Source organism: Anser cygnoides, chromosome 4 (genome assembly GCF_040182565.1).
Source record: "Anser cygnoides isolate HZ-2024a breed goose chromosome 4, Taihu_goose_T2T_genome, whole genome shotgun sequence".
Classification (NCBI taxonomy): domain Eukaryota; kingdom Metazoa; phylum Chordata; class Aves; order Anseriformes; family Anatidae; genus Anser; species Anser cygnoides.
This window is the reverse complement of record NC_089876.1, coordinates 49388179-49403441: the sequence shown is the minus strand read 5'-3', so window position 1 is coordinate 49403441 and position 15263 is coordinate 49388179. Positions and strand designations below refer to the sequence as shown.

At 35.3% G+C, this 15263-nt stretch overlaps 1 protein-coding gene across 7 annotated transcripts in view; it reads right to left on the bottom strand.

Annotated features, from left to right (window-relative positions):
* The window catches only part of GRIA2 (glutamate ionotropic receptor AMPA type subunit 2), a 94313-nt gene that overhangs the window by 31892 nt on the left and 47158 nt on the right, over positions 1-15263 (bottom strand). For all 7 annotated transcript variants that reach the window (XR_007166121.2, XM_048071829.2, XM_048071830.2 and 4 more), the window contains exons 5-6: positions 13521-13574; positions 10473-10634 (exon numbers count right to left, since the gene is read on the bottom strand). Coding sequence is in view for 6 of the 7 variants with exons in the window: in XM_048071829.2 (XP_047927786.1) it covers positions 10473-10634; positions 13521-13574 (216 nt within the window). In the remaining variant the exon portion in view is untranslated. The remainder of the gene's footprint in view (positions 1-10472; positions 10635-13520; positions 13575-15263) is intronic.

Here is a 15263-nt window from a genome sequence, read left to right as displayed (position 1 = left end):
TTATATCTATTCATTAAACTGCAGAGAGCTTTAACATTAACAAAATTGAATCTAAGTGACCTCATGACCATAAACAGGAAATGACAATCAGATAACCTGGCCATGCAGAGGGATGTGTGTATGCATCTGCATACAGAAAAACAGTTGTCACAAGTTAAAGGATGCATTAGCCTTGTCTTGATTCACTATATTTTATACAAGACATTCATTCAAGTTCTGATTTGTGTTATGGAAATCAATGGGAGCACTACTTGGAATATTATTCTCTGCAAATGTAATGGGCTCTTACAGACTACTACTTTTACAGCACTGTAAATCTGCTAACTTCATTTCAATTACTTTCAATTTTAGATGATAAAACATGCAAATCTAAGATTAAACGCTATCGATACCATTCTATAGTTCCTATATAATTGTCTGTATTTATTAAAATGTTGCAAAGAATATGCAAAAATATGACTTAATTCATAATTCTAGAACTATAATAAACTGATAATATAAACTATAGTATAATACTCTGAAGTGCCTAAGGATTTTATGTTATTTGCTAGAAACATGGACTGCATGCATGTCCTATGAAAAGAATCCTCTCTCTCACTAAACATGAAGTGAAATGCCCCAGTTGCCAAGATGAAAAAACACAAGGACTATATGCTATTTTATTCAACCTAAGTTCAAAATGTACTACGGAACGTAATGAAATTTATCAGTTGCAGTTGCCAAAGATTAATCTCAAAAGTAAAGATAGAACAACGTCATCCAAGACTGAATAGGAAATATTAATCATGTGGTGTCCAAGAAAAACTGGCAAGATGCTGACCTTTCTTACTTTTAACTGCTGCCCAGTCATTCACAACATACCAATAACCCTTAAAGTGCCAGTATCCTTTTTAAAAGATACTGTCAGTAACTGAATCTTCTAAAAATGAAACACCAGAAAATATCCCCAGAAGCACAAGATTTCTTTTTATATGCGTATTTTGAAGCTCTAAGATATTATAAAAAGATTCAATCACATAATGTTAGTCTATTAGTCCTGAGTTTAACCCAATGCCTGTCCACTTGCTGAAGATGTAAAGCTGGAAGATAATCTCAGAGATTTAAATTGTAATGAAAAAAAAAAAGGATATACTTGAGCAGTAAAAAAAGAAATGAAAATGTGAAGGCATAAATGTAAAAGAAACAAACAAGAAAACAGTAAGGAAGAATTTTGCATTACAAAAAGTGGAATTCATTTTCTCTGTAATTGGATGCCAGCAACGTCAGCAATGTCTAAATCTATCCTTGAGATACCAGCCTTTTTGTTTGCTTTTTTTTTTTTTTTAAACATAGTCAGGGAAGAAATTAGAATTTTCAGGGAGTGATTCACTTGACATGTTAGACACCTTCTTCACATAAAATGACTCTTGCCTTAGATTCCATTAATTTAGTCTCCAGTGACTTATGTGACTACTAGAGGAGTCCAGGGCAACCAGCTTAGATACAGATGTCTATACTGCAGACACACTAAAACAAATGAAAACCACCCAAGGGGACTTTGAACTACCCATTCAGTTGAAATGTAATACACCAGTGAGAAAGACAAACAAGTAATAGGGTATTTGGGGCACAGACTACTAGCTGAGTCAAAGACAGCAGTGCTACTGTACCAGACATTAGGGAGACCTCAGCTAGAAGAATGTATGCAGCTGAAAGTGTTCAAGAAGGCTGAATTAAGACTGAAACAGGTACAGCAGAGGGTTCGTCACCATGTACAGGGTGGGGCATGCTATTGGAAAAGCAGGAGAAGAGACACCCTACATCACAGAGGTTAAGAGAAACAAGGTCGAAAAGCAGATTGAGCATTTTCCTTGGATGGAGTGAATATTCAAAGAGAGGTAATAAAGGAAGTGTTCTTTGCTGCAAGAGTAAATGGATAGAATCAATGCGTATAAGATGTTCAGCATTTTTCCTTATATTTAAGCAATTTAAATATACTTAAATATAAACAAATGTAGAACAAAAGCAACGCATATACAAAGACTCAAACTGTGCGTCCCTGTAGCTTGTGGGTATATAAACAGTTAGGTTATGGCTCTGTATTACCATTTAATTTTTTTTTGTCCTAACGGTTCACTAAGCATTTTATCACCTTGTTTGCAATACTTCACTAAGCTATAGAGGTTAAATTGAACACAGTAAATTGTGACAGCAAATGGTGCCTCGTTTTAATAAATGCTACACCTTTATTTTGTTTTTATGATTATGCTTTCATCTGGAACTGCATATTTTTCTACAACAAAGTATTACTCTACAGGAGTGTTCGTATATGCCACTCAACAAAACAGAATTGCCTTTTCGTAGTGCTCTGTACCAAAGAGGTCATTTTTGGTTTAAAATTTCATAAAGATATACCAAAAAAACTCTATGTCTTTTATTTCAGAACTGCTGAAAACTCGTATACAGATCTAGAAGCAATCTTACATTTTCATATATTATATATAAAAACTACATATATAACATAAAGAGTAACTTGTCAAGGACTAGTCAAGGAACTCGGGAACTACTTCATGTTTGTGTAGACAAATTAATGCAGCTTGGGCAACTATTTCTTAAGGTTCTTTAACTAGAGGGCTATCCGGGGGATATATTGAAAACTGACAGTATTACACACATCTTGGAAAACATTTGAAAGTGTTTTGACAGATGACAGTGCAAAAATCACTAATCGATGGGAAACTGCTACCTCCTTAGGGATGTCTTGTTATACCTTGCATACAGTCATGACAGAGCATGGGAACGCAAAAGTTTATAGTTTACACTCATTTCTTTTTACTAAGTTCCTTATTAAGTCTATTAATTCTTGCCCTATTCTCATCCATTTTTCTACATATGTTTTTTTTAAACCCTCCTAATTCTCAAACCTAATGATCAGTCCTGGTGAACTTTATATCACCAGACAAACAAACAAAAAAACACAATTACTTAGATTCGAAACCATGGTGCCTGACAGAAATAGTATAAACAATTATTTGGATTTGAACCTGCAGCATTTTATTTACTAAAAATGTGTCTTCCAATCCATGGCACTTTACTGTGGAAACTAGCCATACTGACACAGTAATCGTAAAATCTTATTTATTTGTGTAATCTTACCTCTAACCTTAAAAAGAATACATTTTCAAAAGAGGAATGGTCTTTTGATGATAATGCTTTTTTGATGATAACAATCACCTTTAATTTACTATAAACCACAAAGAATATACGCCTTTTTAATCATAACCATACTAATTCATAAAACCTTTTTTTCTTCAAGACTAAGCTAGAGAAAAGTATGCTATTCTTCACAGTGTTAAAAATCAGCAGGATCCAACAACAAACACTGATGTATATGGGTTATAATATTGGAAATACACAATACAGGAGCATTTAAAGCAGAGGATGAGAATGTACAAATAGGAAGGGCACAGTCCTCTCTGAAAAACTGTGCTGTAAGAAACTGATTTGAAAGGGCTATTATGAAAGTTTAAGTGTAAATATAACAAATGGGAAAATTAAAACTGGTTGTTGCACATGATAGCAAACTAGAACAATATGCACATGTAAGTAATCTTAAATAAGATCAACAATGAAACTATGCTGTCTTTCTAAAAATGAATAGGTGTATTCAGAACTGCCTTTAAAATGCTTCTTCTGCCTGTTGGCATTTAAAGATCTTTTGTATCATTAAGTCTAGAAGCAATAGGACACAGAATCAACCTTTTAATCCACAAAAGAAGCTTCTTAAGAGTTAAGAAACAAAAACTAGCCTAGTACATTTTGTCTGCTTTCCACTCTGCCTTTTACAATGATGACCTCTTTTTAGACACTCTCAAAGTGAGAGTGGCTTATCAACCCTACTGTGTGGTTTTGTTTGTTTGTCTTTGTTTTTTTAACTGCTTTACTCCCAAAACAGACTGGAAACTCTTTCAGTTCCTGTGTTCTATCACAAGAGTCACTCCCACTTCAAAAATTAACATTAAAGTAAGTGATAAATCATTAAGTATATGTGACTTAAGGAAGGTATACATTTTAAAATGTAAAATGCTATTTTACTAAAATATTTACTGAAATATAGACTTCAACCACTACTCTTTTTTATGATAAAAATGGTCATTCGAGCATTACCTGCGGCAAATGTCCTTGTTGAATTGAGCTTTTAACCAAGAGAAAATTATTGACATGATTATGAGAGTGTATTCTGTATCATTTTCTAGAAAAAAAAACACTCATGGTTGTTGCAATTAACTCAATTGGTAGACAAAACTGTATTTTTTTGTTAGAGATTAGATCAAACATTTGGTATCAGTCATTTCATAATACCATGGTATCCAAAGCCCTTCTACTTTCACGATCAATTCTCATCTACCCTATCCAGCAAACAGCCTATGTATTTGCCTATTGTGTCTACGGAAAACACTTTTTCTCCTGTTTGCTCCAAAGTAATTCCAAGACAAAGACTAACAGAATTAAATAAGCCAGCTTCAGTAGGTCACTGATTTAACCACGAAGTAGTACAGTAATTGCCAGAGAATAATAAACACTTTTCTACTCTGCTGCCCCTAGATTTTGGCTAACAATATAGGCTGCTACCCATGTTGGCTGGTCCTTAACACCAGCTGGGCCCCAGCAGTCAGCCTGCACATCTCCTCTCCTTGTTCACATAGGCGACCCTCAGTGCCTCTCCTCCCTTATCCCCTAGGCCTGAGCAGCATCCTGCCATCTCACAGCTGCCACCACATTTCTGCACCTTCCACCTACAGCCCTCTTCTGAATAATCACCTTCCTCCTACTGCTACCTTCAGCTCTGCGAATCCCCCCTCCTCTTGTCCCCACTTCTCCATCAAGCTATCCCACCAGAAACACCGATCTTGGTGAGGCCAGAGTACACCTGTACTTTCTGAGCTCTGCAGCATGAAGGAATAGCAGCCTCCAGGTGTTTAGATCAATCATATGCAGGTGAGATGCTGGATGAAAAAAATGAGAAAGAGATCCTAGGAAAACAGAGGCAGGAGGTATCCACTGAGCTCTGTTGGCTGAATATCCTTAATCACTGATAATTATTAAGGATAGGTGGATTCAAACTCAAAGAAAGAGCTGCACAGGTACATCAGGAGCTGGCTCAGTAGTTCTCCCCTGAAGTCCTGCAAAAATTTTGCTTTGGCACAGTTCAGACACTTTTACTTGTAGTATGTCAAAGGATCTGGGTTAATAGGCCCTTTGTATGTCTGAGACAAAGCTGGAGATATTGCCTCAAACCACCCTCTGCTTTCACTGACTTCCATTCTTTGAGTTTTCTTTAAAAAGCTATCCTAGAATGAGTGATTACTTACGTAAAGGAGCCTTAAGCTGTTAAAGAGAGGCATGTAGTTTAACACTCACGTTTCTTACACATTTTTCATATATATTTTCGCAAGTAGAGAAGACTGAATATTGGGATTCAAAATTCCAGTAAAATTAGACAGCTAAACCACCAACTGATGTGTTTTTTTGTGCCCAGCAATCAGGTAGACAGAACACAAGGACAGAAAAATGTAGGCATAAAAACCTCACACATGCAAGAGTACAGTTTTATACAGACACTTAAAAAAATCAACTCTTTAATTAGGACCTAATAACAATACTGAAACTAACTTTTTATTATTATAATAAATTATTAATAATTCACATGGAATTACTCGAATTCAGTCATAATCAACCATATTTTTCTATTAAAACTATAGTTGATGCAACAGAGTATCAATTATAACTCTTATTAAAATGTCTGTCTTTAACTCTTAAAAATACATTTTCTAGCATGTTGCAATCATAAAAATAATACCCCCAAAATAATGATATTATTTAAGTAATAAAGTGGTGGTCTATATCTAGACTGCTTCCTGAATTTCACTGTCTTCTTTGTTACTATCAGTCATCTAAATTTTATTTATTTCTGCAAACTAAATAAACACTTTTATATTTGTATGAGAGTAAATATACATTTGTATATTATACAAATATATTTGTATAAAAGTTTGTCTGCATGTTCTGTGTATTCCTTTCTTGAGATATACCAGCACCAACAGAGTTAAACCAGAAGCTCTGAAGTATTCCCTACTCATTCGTCATGACTGACCAGTTTAAGATCAGCGGTTTTCACCTTTTTCAATTTTATCATAAACAGCATGCCACTTGGTACTATATCTATGTACTTTGAATTCTGTTATCATAATATCTTCAGGAACAAATAGATTTCATAAGAATTTTTTACAAGGCTAGAGGACTGTTAAAAAGGCTTGAATATGTGAAACTACTAAAGGCAAAATCAAAATGTAAAAATAACCTATTATTTTCCTATCATAGCTATACATTGATGGGGGGGGAGGGGTTATGAAACTTAAAATGCAATCTTGTAGGTGTTCAGAATGTTTTCATAAACAGCATGAAGGAATTTAAGCCACTGAAACGGGCTGCAATGAGTATCGGGCTTTTGCCATCTTCCAGGACAGTGGTATTCTCTATGAGTCTGAGATGCCCTCGGCTTTCAACGAGGCAGCCCCCAATTCTTTTCTGCATGCAGTTTCTGTATATTTACACAAGTTGTCTCAGGTACGTCCTGCACACACCAAACCTAAATTTGCTGTTAGGAAAGCTCATCACAAGGTAAGATGGTTTTCTACTCAACCATATCTCACTAGCCTTCAAAAGGTAATGAACTGAGCCTCTTCCTGAAATTATACCAAGGGCTGCCCCCATTGAAAGGGTTAATAAGAATAGGAAGTTGGAGCATTTGGATGTGAATGGAGCACTGCCTTTCAGCGTTCTTTTGCAAAGGCAAGAGGTTTGCCTTAGACATAATAGCCTGATACACGAATGCTGTGAAGGCCGGGTGTATTTGTAAATACACAATAGTGCAAAAGAGGAATACAACTTTTGCTTTGCCAGCAGCAAAGAAATTAGCCAGGCTGCTCAATGATGTGTTTCAAGACCTCCACATTATTGGCAGTTTAAGAACTGTATGCAGAGACTGAGAATACCTACAGTTAAAACAGACACATTCAAAATTAAATTTGAGGTAAGCTGAGTGTATCAGCTTTGTTTTTGAAAGATAAGTCAGTTTGAAAAAAAAAAAAAAGGCAACAAAGCAGTAGTTTTAAGTTTCTTTCTTTTTAACAATATAGGTAGTTTTTTAGTCAACAAAGGCACAGTACAGTAACCAGTAACAAGTAACATCTTATCTATGTCCTGAAAGTGAAATATATTTCAATTAATATTTTATGAAGACGTATTTTTAAAGCAATTCGATCCAGGTCCTCTTCTGGGCATCTGTAGCATTAGTCTTCAATAAAGTTTATCTTTCTTGAAAAGCATATCCCTTTGCAATGCACTTTAAAAAAGAAAAAAAAGGAAGAGGTGTCTTTCTCCATTTTCAAGACTGTACTTGTGACTGGGATGCCAGTCATACTGCACTGACTTATATTTTATAATGTAAATCCAATGATAATATAACACAGTTGCAATGCTTTTGCCTGCAATGTGATGTATGCAACACCAGGAATAACACTGCCCCCACTGCTGGGGAGTTGGATGTGATGTTCTCCAACCCACACCATTCTTTGTTTACCCGCTAGGAGCAAGTAACCTCCTTTCGATTATATATTTGTAATACAAAAATTCTACCAGCTTTCCTATTTGTTTCATAGAGAAGTTGTAGTCATAGCTTTAGAATTACAGAATGCACGGGAACTGGTGACATAAGCTCATTTATGAACAGTGGCAGTTTGGATAACTACCTTCAAATCAAAGGTGATTAAGGATATTCAGTAAGATAATGGAAGAGAGAAATGAGAGACCAGTGAGTTAATGTACCTCAGTAACTTAAGACTTTTATACACTACTCCAAAAAGTGTAGGATAATTCAAATGACTAGCATGTTAATATGCAAAGGAATGGCTTCTTCAAGAAGGACAGGCAGGGAATGCAATTCAATGCAAAGAGGCATAAAATCCTTTATTTTACAGGAATGATCAAGTGCACAGATACGGTATGAGACTGTCTAAATCAGCAGCAGTACAGAAAAGCAATGCAAAAAAGGATCTGGATATTAGTGTGCATCTCATGATAAATGTAGTTCAACAGTGTCATGATGGTAAAAAAAAAATAGTACCACAGAAAGAAGTACTGAAAGGAGTACTGCATCTGAGCTACACAAAGCCAGCATTTCCATTTGTACAGCACAGCACTCAGATGAGGTGCTGAACCCAGTCTGGCATTTCAGAGAAGACAGGTACCAACTAGAAAGGTTCCAGAGCAAAATGACCAATAGGATCTGAGGGTAGAAAATTCAAAGTTTAGTTTAGCCAGAAGGAAAGCAAGAACAAATGTGGCAGCCATCTTCAAATGTAGAAGGACAGCTAAAAAGAACTTCCTCATATCCACTGAAGCAGACAAAGCAGTAAAGGAATTAGGAGACAAAGACTGATTTAGGGTAGAGCGAAAAGGCTGTTTAAACAGTAAAACTGACTGCCTGGGAAAGCTGTGAAATCACTACCCATCAGGAATGGCACAGGTATTCTGTCCTCAGGCAAGGGGGACGGACTGGATGACTGCTGAAGGGCCTTTTTTGCCCTATTTCTATGGTATCCATGATTCTCCTCTGCCTCTAGCTCCCTCAAGAATGGGAATGAAACGTGACATATCTCTGCTGCACATGACACGAAAACTGAGAAGTAACATGAATAATAGCAAAAGATAGTACGCTATGCTAAGGAATACAGTAACCAATACAATCAAATTCTCCAAATATAGTGATATACATCCACTTCCCCCCCAGTCAGTACCTCTAGCAGTTGTAAATTATCAGATAATTTAGTATAAAACTTCTCTGAATATTAGTGTGATCCTGTATATTCCTTGTGCAGACACTATATAAAGGAAGACAAAATCAGATCGGGCTTTTAAATTGAGTTTTCAATTGGTTTTAAATCACCTAACTAATCAAAATGTTATTCACTTAGTTTTCCTATCCATAACAAAATAAACCCCAAAACGTAAGATATTCCAAATACTCTCCTTCACCACTTTCAATTTCTAATATATTTTGAAAGGACCTTATATGGAAGAAAGAAACTGTGATAAAGTTACATATTTTAATGTTATAAACAAACAATTACAACTATTTTATCTAACACACTTACAGTTTTTCCCCCCTACCAAATTACGTGTCCCACTAATTTCTTTTCCATCAACTAGGAAAGCTTCATTCTGTTTTCAGTTTATACTTTTTGTCTTTACTTATGCCATTCACAGTGATTATTTCCAGACTTAAGATTCTGCAATATTAGCAAACTTGAGAATCAGAATGTAAATAGTCCTTATGTAGCTTGTATGACACAGGCTTTGGCTTTTATCAAACTTCAAATAAGAAATTCACTTGTTCTGTCAAACATTTTTAAATAAAAAAAATAACTACAGAAAAACCATAGCTTTAACTAAGTCCTTGAAAATTTGGCCTCATAAAAAAGAAAACCTGGACTTTTTTTTTAAATTTACATTAAGGTTAGTACTTTAAAGGATTTATGTTCCAGGAATTTGCAGAATGGTCCTTCCATTTCTTGCTGAAGCTTCTTATCCATCTCTTTACAAATCAATAATATACTTCATATTCAAACTAGAGCATAGAAAAGTTATTCCTGTATCACTTGCCATTTACCTTTTTGTAATACTATTCAGAGTTATTTAAACTCTTTGCTCATTTTAGTAGAATTTCTGATTGTGGTACTTAAAAGAAAAATTATTTAGTATTGAAATTGCGTTATTCTTTTTAACATCTTGCAAGCAGTAATTGATCTGCATAACTGCTACATAAAATAAGATACCATTATCCCAGTTTTATGCAGAAGGAAAGCTGAGATAGGGAAGTTTACATTCTTGCCCAATGCCACATCTTGTATCACCTCACTGAAATTAGACAATATTTCTGTACCACAGACGTACTTTCTAATTTTAAGTTTTTAATTTTAAAAGTCTTTGTAGGATTTAGGCATCTGTCTCAATGGAACTGTCCTACCATTTTGTTGGGAGATAATGTTTACCAGAAAGTACTAGATCTGTGCTCCCTGAAAGCACACATATGACTATATATATGTGCTTCTAAAACATTTCAAAACAAGAGAAAAAACAAAGAAGTCAGTAGCTACTTAATATATCATCACATCAAAACAATTTCCTAACAAGCTGTCAGGCAGATATTTACAGTGATAGAAGAAAAATTCAAGTTGTCTTCAATATTTTTTGACAGTTCAGTATCTTTGTCGAACCAGCACTATGATAGAAAATGTTAAAAGTACCCAAGAGAAATATAAAATCGTGTTGGCACAGCTGATTTTGTAGGGTTTTCTCCATCTCTCTTCTTTCTGTTCCAATCCTCTTACTTCCAGAACATCTATCATCGTTAAAACAAACGCAAGACATACCTTAATTGTACTAGTGTGTGCACCGGGATATTCTTTTTCCTCTAGTGTTGACCAACGTTGTATAAATTTTGACACCAAAGGATCATCATAGTCAACTATCTGAAATCCTGAGACATTAGCTCCTCCAAACTGAATTTTGGATAAATCTCCATCAGTAAATCCCTGAGCACAGAAAACATGTCTGTTACTCCAACAGTTCTGGCAGGTCTCAATAGCATACACATATGAAGAGTTACCATATGACTTCTACTGCAAAAGCGTAAGTCAAATATTTTCTTCAAACAGGATCCAGGTTTATAATCCTGGGCTGCCAGGATTAAATCAGCCAACAATGCTTCTTGCTGCTCACTAGATAGTGAGCACCTTCATAGAACAAGTGCTGAATGGATCTATCTTTGCCACAATTACTTTCCTAAAAAAAACACTTAATTTCAATGTGACTGCATAGATTAGAAAGGCAGTAACAGATAGAGTAAGCTTAGCCATGGTTTAGTCTTGTACCAGTTAAGGGCACAGTTGTTTTATTTTTTCAGCAGGAACACTGAAGCATTTGGCAAGACTTACCGTCTCCCCTGTCTCCCCCTCCCTACTTCTTGATCGCACAATCTTTTCACAAATTTTGGAAGAAGGAAACAGTTCTTAAATCTCAGCTATTTTTCTTGAACTTTTTTTTTTAATAAAATGAAAGCAGGTTAGACTAAAACAGTTCATTTTTTTGCAAATTAAATGAGGGATACCTAATTCTGTCTACCAGTGTTGACAAATAAATATCAGATAAACTCATCACTTCAGTTGTGTGGTGTTACTGAACACTTTCTCAGCCTTTCCATTCAGATCAGCACCATTCTGAATCTTCAATTGTCTTGATTCATTCCGAGTTATTTCCATATATCTACAAATGTATCTGTATCTAAATTACATATTTGTGGGCTGGAAAGACTCTGCCAAGAATAAAAGCATGAAACACAAATGCACATCAAATTAAAGAGCTTTGCCAAAGTGAGAAGACAAATCTTGTTCATTCCTAATGAAACCAATGAGATTAGGATTGGATTTTTAGGTCAGCACTGAATGATTTGAACCTGCATTCTGAATAGATTATTTCTGATGTGTGCTCGCCTTTGTTGCTGTTCACCAGCAGTACATACATTTTGATTTTTCATGTTTCATGTTTTAATGTGTCCCAAATAACCATACAAATGAATTTACATGAAGTACTGATTTTAGACACTTCAGTTTAAATGAACCTTCTGAGTGAACACAAAAGTAGTAACCTCAGACCACATTATCAGACATTGCTACAACTGCTATACTAGGTATACTTCATCTTAGCAATGCTCATCAATGATATGTTGATGCATGGTAATATAGACACTTCTAAAGGGTCATTAAACTTATTATTGTGAGCTTAAAGTTTGCACACGAGCATTCATTTGGCCCTTCTCCATTTATCAGGATGTTTTATTCTTAATATAGATCAATTTCTTGACTGACTGATCAGAATGGAGGAGAACAACCTCACAGAAAGGAAGAAAAAAAGATGGATTCAGCAAGAAAGATAGAATATGATCAAGTACTAGGTACTTCTGACAGAAAATAAACATTTTAAAAAACATTACCATATATATATATATATATATACATGATATTATACAAAAGATCTGCAATATTTGCATTTAAACTGCACAAACTTGTAGTAAGCAAATAAAATACTAGGCTTTAAAATACATGATTCAGCAAGTTTAAGATCTTATGGGCTTAAAGTTACAAACAAAGCAATGACTACAATAACAACCAGTCAACGTAATGAAATACACTAGGCAATTTTTCTAAAATATTTATTTCCTTTAAGGCCTAAAATAGTTGTACAACATATGCAACAAAATATCTAACAGGGAATTTTTCAAATTCTGTAAGACTTTTATGCTTGTTTAGTGAGCATACACTACCTTAGCTTTTCTGACCTAAGAGTTAGTTAATAAATTTACAAATGAATCCCCATTGTTCTGCTTTTAAAGAGGCCTTCAGAGTATAAAGCTTCCTTGCTGCTGTCTAGCAACATCTATGATTCCAGCCTTATCTGGAACGGAGAAGTGTTTTGTTCAAAGGTTGGTAGGAGATGGGGATTATATGTGAAGCATGATAGGCACACTGTGGTCATTCTTTTTTCCTCAGCCCCTTCTCAAAGGACTATGGAAGACAAACTGTAAATAAGAGCACTCCAAGGGCCCTGCTGAAATTTTTATTAGTCAAACCCTATCATAGTCCAAGAACAAAGAGATGAAAAAAATGATTTAAAGGCACTCCCACCATACAAGCCTCAAAGCTCTTTTTTAGAGCAGAATAACTGACATTCAAGCCTACCAAATTTGCTTTATCTGTTGGCAAAAAGAATGGATTAAATTCCTTGGCTGCAGTAAATAAGTATTGTTGACTTTAATGTCAGTAAAATGGCCGTTCATCTTTGGACAATTTCAAAAAATAACCTTGACAATTTAGTGAGTTTTCTGAACCTTTCCCCTTAGGAACAGTATTAGCTATACCGTCCGATTACCCGTGTTCAGGGAAATATTAAATCAAACTGATTGCCAAGCCAATGTGAGAAATGAGGATATGTGAAGCTGAGACTTACTAGTCCAGCAGTATCAAAACTGAGTGCTGTAATTTTTAAATACTTCAGAGGTGAAAGAAGAAACATCAGTTATCTGAATGAATGGATCAGCCTACAATCTGGAAAGTTGTTTTTTCCAATTTTCCTACCTACCCTGACTTTTCTAAAGTAAGCAGGAAAATGGATGAACCTCTACTGGAGGTACTGAGCAGTCTTCACTCCCATTGATGGGAATATAATAGGAAGCATTTAAGCACTGAAAAGACTGAGTCAATAAAACACCATCTGAACACATGCATTAATTCAGCAAGGATAACAACGTTTAGCTTTTCTTTATTTTCTAAAACCCATTTAAAACAAAATACTAGATGACGTTCTTCCAGAAGCAGTAAAATGAGTATTATGGTTATCGTAAAACATTAAAAAAATTTGCTTACCAGATTTGCAATGATATAATGGTATCCTTTAACATGCTTACCGATTGTGATAACCTGTAAAAAAGAAGAAATACCCCCATAATGGAGAATGTTCAGCTGATACATGGACTGAGACTTAAAAGCTACTAAATGTCGTATGACGTAGAAGTTAGTTATGAGCTTTATCAGATGCAATACAAAGTTTGTTCAGTGCTTTACTTTTTTATTTTACCAAAAGCACTACTGAATACACTCTTTGCTGGCAGAAGTTAGTCACATTGAAGTCCAGGACCCAAAACCTGTAAGAAGAGGAGCTGAATGCTAATTACTATGCTGTATATTAAAGGCACAATCTGGACAGGAGGGAGCAGGTATCACACAGTAGAGGTACTAGAAGCACTCTATCTCAGACATTGCTGCTTAGCTGCTTAGATTCTGCTCTCTTTGTAGCAGAATTATAACACTCCTGGAGATAAAAAAAAAAAACAAAAAAACATTTAAAAGCCCACTGACATTAATGAAAGTATCTGCATTATGAAGAAGGCTTTTGAAGTTCAAATTGTTTTTTGTTGCCCTAAGGCTTCCCTATAATCTCTCTCAAAGCCAGCTGTCTCCACCGGCAGGGAAGTAGCATGGATTCTTCCCCCATATAATCCAAATTAAGACTATGTCTTCATGGGGAAGTTTGCATTTTGAAGCAAAAACACTTCTCCAGAGAAAGGATACGGGAGTTAAAAGGACTCTAGAGGTTTCTTCCATCTTTTGAACAACAAGAACAACTCAGAGAACAGGAATATAAACTATTCTGAGGGAGTTGGTGAACTGAAAGTATTTTTCAATATAAACTTCCATTAAGTGGCTGAAATCTGGAGGAGAAATTATAACACCGGAGAAAAACAAAAATGATGAAGCAACTTTGAAAAAAAATATCTTGTGTCAATACAATGATCCAAGAACTACATAGCGTTATGGGGAGAGCTTGAAGTTGCCACTACAGCTTAGAAAGTTAGTGGGGGTGAACCAAAACACTACAACATGCTTGTTCAAGAATGGAAAGCATGGAAGAAAGCAAAGAATTTACCGTTCAATATATAAAGAATCCATATCATACTCCAATAGTCAAGGAAAGTCCAGTCAACTGAAAGCCTGCTACACATCTCAGTAACAATACAGAGAAAAAGAAGAGGGATACTGATACTAAAGCTCCAGTTCAGAATAAATCTTGTAGCAAAGTAGGACCTGAAGAACCTCTTTTGCAGTTAGAGAAGAAAATCAGAAGGACACACAAAGATACTCAGAGGACAAAAACACACAGACACTGACAAAAATCTTTATTTGAAATAATGCTTCACTTTAGGTGATGGAGAGATGGAGAAAGTTAATGGAGAAAGTTATTTTAGATTTTATTTTAGACTACTTGAGGAAAATTAAAACAGATTCACTGTATTATGTAAGGAAGGGAAGTCACAGGATTAGCAGTGTAAGAATAAAGTACTAAGACCAGACCAAAACTCCAGAAGCTGATAGGTTATCTTGCAAAGAGAATCTCAATGCTAAATGCATGAGAGAGTTGACGCTTATTAGTTCAAGAGACTGTATTCTAGAACAAAGCAGAAAACTATTTTCATGAGAACAAATAACTGGAATTATGTTAAATGACCAGTGTGGCTGATCCACAAGTATCTAACACTCTTACGTGACTTAGAAAGCAGACAAGCAGAAACAAGAGTTTATCCATCCACATGCTTTAGATGTGGCACAGGC